General features: G+C 45.6%; 1 protein-coding gene across 1 annotated transcript in view; it reads right to left on the bottom strand.

The window, feature by feature from the left end:
* Window positions 1-2,438: 2,438 nt before the first annotated feature.
* The window catches only part of LOC119740619 (kalirin-like), a 57,688-nt gene continuing 52,004 nt past the window's right edge, over window positions 2,439-8,122 (bottom strand). The window contains exons 11-13 of the mRNA XM_038215981.1: window positions 5,082-5,216; window positions 4,167-4,397; window positions 2,439-2,678 (exon numbers count right to left, since the gene is read on the bottom strand). Of these exons, the coding sequence (XP_038071909.1) occupies window positions 2,439-2,678; window positions 4,167-4,397; window positions 5,082-5,216 (606 nt within the window). The remainder of the gene's footprint in view (window positions 2,679-4,166; window positions 4,398-5,081; window positions 5,217-8,122) is intronic.

Here is an 8,122-nt window from a genome sequence, read left to right as displayed (position 1 = left end):
GACGTGTTACGACATGGTGCAGTCGGGCATCAATTGCAGTACGTGTGCATGTTTACGTCTTGAAGTGGTGAACTCGAATGAGGACTGGCAACAATGCGCTGGGTATTTATAGCAGTCGGGCCAGGACGCGATTGCAAATTACGTTCCGCACACAATAGGGACGAGATGAGGACATGGTGAGAACAAGGTGAACTGTCTGGGAACGAGGTGGTTGAGTTAAGAACTAGTTAGAACGGGTTTGGACGTATTGGTAACGAGGTAGAACCAGTTCAGAACGGGTTTAAACTGACTACGGAGGGGCTTGGACTGCTTGGAAACGTTTTCCGCATGAGGTGAACGGGCAATTTTACCGGATCTGAACTTGATACCAACGGACTGCGGACGAGACGAAGACGAGATGGACGTATTGAGGACTGTTTATGAACGAACTAGTATCATATTTTAGACATTATTTGGCCAAAGTTACACATTCTACCCTGACCACAGCCCGTTTTACGATTTTTTTTGACGGGGTAGGACGTTTTGAGAACTACTTTGGCGTAAAGGAGGTTTTACTGCACAGTACAAGGTGCAGAGAGCGCACTCATCAGAGGCTAGTCGCAGCTCCCCCTCCCCCATTACATGGCATCAACCCCCCCCAACACCCCCCCTCCCCATCACTATGCAACTGCTCGAACACTTACTATAACTGGTGATCAGATTTAATAACAATAGACATCAACTCACATCAACAGTCCTTCATTACTACAGTCTGTACAATACAAGGTGTGTCAGAAAACTTGTTGCAAGGTGTTATAAGCACCCAGGGGATTGACATGAATACAAACGAATGATGACACAATTAGAGGGATTAATTTCCAACCCTGCTGGTGACGTTTTGTGCAGAGATTGACAAGTATTCAACTTGGGTGAAATCCTTATACAATAGTTTCTTCAGATGGGGGATTTCCAGTACACGGCTGATTTTTAGTACACGGCTGACTGCTTTGCAGTTCAGTGACCCTTTTCAGATTCCCGAGTTATTGAACTAAGCTGTCTTCTTCTTTTCAAACAGTACCGATAACAAGGCTTGACAATCAATAGCATTGCTGGTCTCAGAGAGCTTATGGCCCAATCCGGAATGGTGTATTTCTGTACTATATTATACAAATACAGCATGGTTTGAGGGGAAGTAGTTGGAATTACTGGTCCCGAGGTGTAGGTCAGCTTGACTACCTCCGACGCCAAGCGGAGGGAGGAAGTCAAGCTGACCTACACCTCGGGACCAGTAATTCCAACTATTTTCTAGAAATAACCATGCTGTATTTGTTTTACTACACCTCATAAATATTTAGTAGCCTCACTGTCTTTTTGTGACCTCACTGCCTTGTCGATAACGGCCTTCCTAGATTTTGCATTTAGCACAAATTATGAAAGTTCTTCATCACAGTATGAAATAGTCTGGTGCCAACTCTCTTTAAAGTGTTTTTACTGCAGTAGTAAAAAGGATTACAACAACAGACTGGTTCCGTAAAGACTACATGTAATAGACTACATGTCTACGAGGCGGGTTCCAGAGGGAATTTTTGGTGCTACCAGAAAAAAACTACCGCACGGCAGCGAGCTGGATACTCACCGGGATGACGTCACCTGGGCGCGTATCATTTTTACTTCCCGGACGCGTGCCGGAATCGGCCAATGACGCGCTCCAATTTGATCATGAATATTTATGAGGTGTAGTAAATGTATATATACTATGTACTGCAACTGTGGTAGTCGGATATGACATCCCCCAGCCGCAATCAGTCCTTCACGTTGGTCTTCGGCCACCTGGTAGATTTGTCCAATGCCGTCCTCGTCTGGGTTTGTAGGCTTGAGAGCCAGTAGCGGCAACGTCTAAGGCCCTCTGAGCGGGTGTGTCAGGGTCCATACGTAGGACATGGCCTAAACATTGACCATCTTTGCTTTGTGACCTTTGATGAGAGGGGTTCTTCGTTGCACAGGTCGTATAGTGCCTGGTTGCTGATAAGGCTCTTTGGCCAGCAGTGACCTGTGATGATACCGAGGTGTCTGCGGTGGCACGCATCCAGCTTGTCAAGCATGGCTTTGGGAGCTGCCCAGCTGTTGCAGTTGTAGAGCATGATCGATATGCAGTATGCGTTGTAGAGACGGAGTCTTGTCTTCTCTGTACTGGCTCTCGGCAAAAGTCTTGTCTTTTCTGTACTGGCTCTCGGCAAAAGCCTTGAAAAGACTTGATCATTTTCAAATTCTCTACCAAAATTTCAAAATGCTTGTGTCACCCTAAATGAATCTTAAAAACATGCAAGTCAAAAACAGCCAAAGTTTAACAAGAGGCCTTAACAGACGTGTGACCACAATACACAGGTGACCACAATACAAAGGTGGCCTCAAGATAAAGGCTGTCACAATACACAGGTGGCCACAATACACAGGTGGCCTCACGATAAAGGTTGCCACAATACACAGGTTTTCCTGTATACACTGACATCATAACAAGCCGGCCAGATAGTACAAGTGTCCACAATGGACAGGTCAGACGGTATCCATTGACTTACCTGAGCAATGGCTTCAAATTCCTCATGCTTCTTCTGCAAGGCTCGGGCTTTGTGCAGCGTCTTACCGACGCCGGTGTGCTTGGCCAAAAACTCCTCCCCGTAATTCTCCAACCAGTACAGCACCTAATATGAGACCATTTAAAGCCAGAGTCCATCATTTGCAGCTATTTAAAAAGTAACTGGCGTAGTTATTGTTGAAAAACATACTTGGTTGAAAGATAGTAAGGGGTAAGGGGACTTACATGTAACTCCCTGTGAAATTATTCTTTCTGGCAAGCTGTCATTTTGAAGTAATCAACAAAAGAAGGTCTTTCCAACGGTGCTTCTTAAGAAGCACCGTAGGAATTTCAAATTAGTAGTTCGTTTTGTTATTTGGCGAAGCGCGCGCAAGCATTGGCACGACGCACATGCGCACAGTTGCTATAATTTGTCGGATCAGTGCACGGCATCGCGTAGCTGCAATCGGCTCAGTGGGAACGTGTCTCAGACGCTGAATTAAAGCCCAATTCAAAACGTGATTCAGCAACTTTTGATTTGAAATCGAGATCCTAGAACGTTGTTTTTTTTCGAAATATGTAGCTAAAGCTGAGCTGAAACTTCATCAGGTTAGTTGTTCAGCACCCTTCTTTAGATTTTCAGCACGTTTGTGGGATTTTTGCGTCGGGGTGATGTAAATCAAATTAGGTTTTGCCCTTCACAGACATAAACACTGTATACTCAGTGTGTTACCTCTGAGTGAAAGTTGGAAAAAAATCACTCGGGTGGGACTGGAACCCACAACCTCCTGCTTTCTAGTGCAGATGTCTTACCACTCGACCATCGAGCTAACAGGATCGGTTGGCTGGTTGGAATCTAATGTAATTTTGCGTCGGGGAGATGTAAATCAAATTCGGTTTAAGGGCAAAACCTAATTTGAATCTCCGGATTGCCGTTCCAATGCTCCACCAATTTGAGCTATTATTATAATAATAAACAATGATAAATTTCCCTTTGCAGTTTGTTTGTAAGTTTGTAATAAAAAGCCGTATCCTCTCTGATCGATCACCGTTTGTTATTTTCCAGGTTTGCAGCATTGCTAATGTTGCTAGCACTGTGACGTAGGGTGTGATCCCTGGCTACATGGCATGTACAGGTGTATGGCTTCTGGCTGGCGCCCCTTGAACAAAGACATTGACAAAATGGGGAACTGCCAACATAGGGCTGGATAGCTCACTTGGTAGAGTACCGGATCGGCAATCCGGAGGTTGCAGATTCAAACACCACTCCCATCAATTTCTTTGTTCAACTTAATTCACACTTGATGCAAATGACAAGTACTGGCCTGAAATAATTAATCCTTTAAGACCATGTCTTGGCCATCCGGGACAAAGAATCACCAAGAGGTATGTCATGAACTTGGGTCAGGTAATAAATTTAGGGTCCCAAGCATGACATTTTTCCTGTCCCTGCTACCTCTGAACTTTGTCATTCAAGTACCATTAAAAATGACTTGAAACTTGGTAGGTAGGTAGTTTGCTATCAAAAATCACTCTTGATGCATTAAAAAGTGCCACCAAAATTAACGTAAGAAGTAACCGGGAGTGACCCACAGGGGATTTTATTAAGACTGACCTGTGCCGCGTCCTGCTGGAACACACATAGCTGGATGCGTTGGTACAGCGCCATCTTCTTAGCCTGCCACAGTTCATCCAGCTGTCGGTGGTGGTGAAGCACCTTGTGGATCAGATCCAAGACGTGACTGGCCGAGGCCGAGTAGTCTGTCTGAGCCGTGACGGAGTTCTCGCTCTCGGGACTGAGCGGTTGCTGTAAGGCGTCCAGCAACGACTTGCCGTCGGCACAGAGCTGTCAGGAAAAGGGAAGGGGAGTGTACTTTCCTTGGCTTCCACCACTGGTACTGTTGCACAAATGCCATCCAGGCTTTTGATTCACAGTCTCTGTCTGAATACAGGAGTTTTCTTTTTGATTTAAGTTGAACAAAGAAATTGACTGTTGCAGGGTTTGAACCTGCGAGCTATCCAGCCCTATGTTGGCGGTTCCCCAATTTGTCAATGTCTTTGTTCAAGGAACAAAGGGGGCAGCGAGATTTGGCCAGGATTGTAGGTGCTTAGGTTAAGGAGTGCATCAAGAATTACGTACATCATAAATCACACAAAGTGGACCCCAAATTTATAGAACAAACCACGTGGGATTTGACTAAGACTGACCTGCGCTGCTGGAGCTGATTCTTCACCTAGAAAAGATTCCCTGCACAAAAGCAGCAGCTGTAGAACTACCCACTAGCCATGTGTCACGGCATAGCACAGCTGGCAACTGCATTCCAGTGAGGATTAGCGGCCGCGGCCATGACCGCTCCCGTCTTTGAGGGGTTAATTTGCCTGCACCTTCTTAATCCCTTTTCCCTGAGCCTGGGCTTATACCGATTAGACACCTGGATTTTTAACGCACTGGCTCTGTAGTTACATTGGCTTTTGCCTCAAAGTCGAGCACTGTAAGGAATTTTTTTAATTTTTGTCCCCGAGTACTCACATCAGAGTAGCACTGGCTGATGGTCTCAAAGAGTTTCTGGTGATGATGGAGTTTGGTCTCCAGCTCTGGTATCTCCGTCGGTATCTCCTCCTCCTCCTGGCACTGCTCCGCCCAGCCATACAAATTGGACATGTACTGTGGGAACCAAAAAGGAGGGGGTTAAGATTTACTGTGACACCAATAATGATCTGCCCAGCCATACAGATTGGATATGTACTGTGGGAACCAAAAAGGAGGGGTTAAAATTTACTGTGACACCGATAATGATCCGCCCAGCCATACAGATTGGACATGTACTGTGGGAACCAAAAAGGAAGGGTTAAGATTTACTGTGACACCGATAATGATCCTCCCAGCCATACAGATTGGACATGTACTGTGGGAACCAAAAAGGAGGGGTTAAGATTTACTGTGACACCGATAATGATCCTCCCAGCCATACAGATTGGACATGTACTGTGGGAACCAAAAAGGAGGGGTTAAGATTTACTGTGACACCGATAATGATCCTCCCAGCCATACAGATTGGACATGTACTGTGGGAACCAAAAAGGAGGGGTTAAGATTTACTGTGACACCAATAATGATCCTCCAGCCATACAGATTGGACACGTACTGTGGGAACCAAAAAGGAGGGGTTAAGATTTACTGTGACACCGATAATGATCCTCCCAGCCATACAGATTGGACATGTACTGTGGGAACCAAAAAGGAGGGGTTAAGATTTACTGTGACACCGATAATGATCCTCCCAGCCATACAGATTGGACATGTACTGTGGGAACCAAAAAGGAGGGGTTAAGATTTACTGTGACACCAATAATGATCCTCCAGCCATACAGATTGGACACGTACTATGGGAACCAAAAAGGAGGGGTTAAGATTTACTGTGACACCAATAATGATCCTCCAGCCATACAGATTGGACACGTACTATGGGAACCAAAAAGGAGGGGTTAAGATTTACTGTGGCACCGATAATGATCCTCCCAGCCATACAGATTGGACACGTACTGTGGGAACCAAAAAGGAGGGGTTAAGATTTACTGTGACACCGATAATGATCCTCCCAGCCATTCAGATTGGACACGTACTGTGGGAACCAAAAAGGAGGGGTTAAGATTTACTGTGGCACCGATAATGATCCTCCCAGCCATACAGATTGGACATGTACTGTGGGAACCAAAAAGGAGGGGTTAAGATTTACTGCGACACCGATAATGATCCTCCCAGCCATACAGATTGGACATGTACTGTGGGAACCAAAAAGGAGGGGTTAAGATTTACTGTGACACCAATAATGATCCTCCAGCCATACAGATTGGACACGTACTATGGGAACCAAAAAGGAGGGGTTAAGATTTACTGTGACACCGATAATGATCCTCCCAGCCATACAGATTGGACATGTACTGTGGGAACCAAAAAGGAGGGGTTAAGATTTACTGTGACACCAATAATGATCCTCCAGCCATACAGATTGGACACGTACTATGGGAACCAAAAAGGAGGGGTTAAGATTTACTGTGGCACCGATAATGATCCTCCCAGCCATACAGATTGGACATGTACTGTGGGAACCAAAAAGGAGGGGTTAAGATTTACTGTGACACCGATAATGATCCTCCCAGCCATACAGATTGGACATGTACTGTGGGAACCAAAAAGGAGGGGTTAAGATTTACTGTGACACCAATAATGATCCTCCAGCCATACAGATTGGACACGTACTATGGGAACCAAAAAGGAGGGGTTAAGATTTACTGTGACACCGATAATGATCCTCCCAGCCATACAGATTGGACATGTACTGTGGGAACCAAAAAGGAGGGGTTAAGATTTACTGTGACACCAATAATGATCCTCCAGCCATACAGATTGGACACGTACTATGGGAACCAAAAAGGAGGGGTTAAGATTTACTGTGGCACCGATAATGATCCTCCCAGCCATACAGATTGGACACGTACTGTGGGAACCAAAAAGGAGGGGTTAAGATTTACTGTGACACCGATAATGATCCTCCCAGCCATTCAGATTGGACACGTACTGTGGGAACCAAAAAGGAGGGGTTAAGATTTACTGTGGCACCGATAATGATCCTCCCAGCCATACAGATTGGACATGTACTGTGGGAACCAAAAAGGAGGGGTTAAGATTTACTGCGACACCGATAATGATCCTCCCAGCCATACAGATTGGACATGTACTGTGGGAACCGAAAAGGAGGGGTTCAGATTTACTGCGACACCGATAATGATCCTCCCAGCCATACAGATTGGACATGTACTGTGGGAACCAAAAAGGAGGGGTTCAGATTTACTGTGACACCGATAATGATCCGCCCATCCATACAGATTGGACATGTACTGTGGGAACCGAAAAGGAGGGGTTAAGATTTACTGTGGCACCGATAATGATCAGCCCAGCCATACAGATTGGACACGTACTGTGGGAACCAAAAAGGAGGGGTTAAGATTTACTGTGGCACCGATAATGATCAGCCCAGCCATACAGATTGGACACGTACTGTGGGAACCAAAAAGGAGGGGTTAAGATTTACTGCGACACCGATAATGATCCTCCCAGCCATACAGATTGGACATGTACTGTGGGAACCAAAAAGGAGGGGTTCAGATTTACTGTGACACCGATAATGATCCGCCCATCCATACAGATTGGACATGTACTGTGGGAACCGAAAAGGAGGGGTTAAGATTTACTGTGGCACCGATAATGATCAGCCCAGTCATACAGATTGGACACGTACTGTGGGAACCGAAAAGGAGGGGTTAAGATTTACTGTGACACCAATAAGGATCCTCCCAGCCATACAGATTGGACATGTACTGTGGGAACCAAAAAGGAGGGGTTAAGATTTACTGTGACACCGATAATGATCCTCCCAGCCATACAGATTGGACATGTACTGTGGGAACCAAAAAGGAGGGGTTAAGATTTACTGTGACACCAATAATGATCCTCCAGCCATACAGATTGGACACGTACTGTGGGAACCAAAAAGGAGGGGTTCAGATTTA

Source organism: Patiria miniata, unplaced genomic scaffold (genome assembly GCF_015706575.1).
Source record: "Patiria miniata isolate m_02_andy unplaced genomic scaffold, ASM1570657v1 HiC_scaffold_5, whole genome shotgun sequence".
Lineage (NCBI taxonomy): Eukaryota > Metazoa > Echinodermata > Asteroidea > Valvatida > Asterinidae > Patiria > Patiria miniata.
The sequence above is the reverse complement of the archived record's forward strand: the minus strand, read 5'-3'. Positions and strand labels throughout refer to the sequence as shown.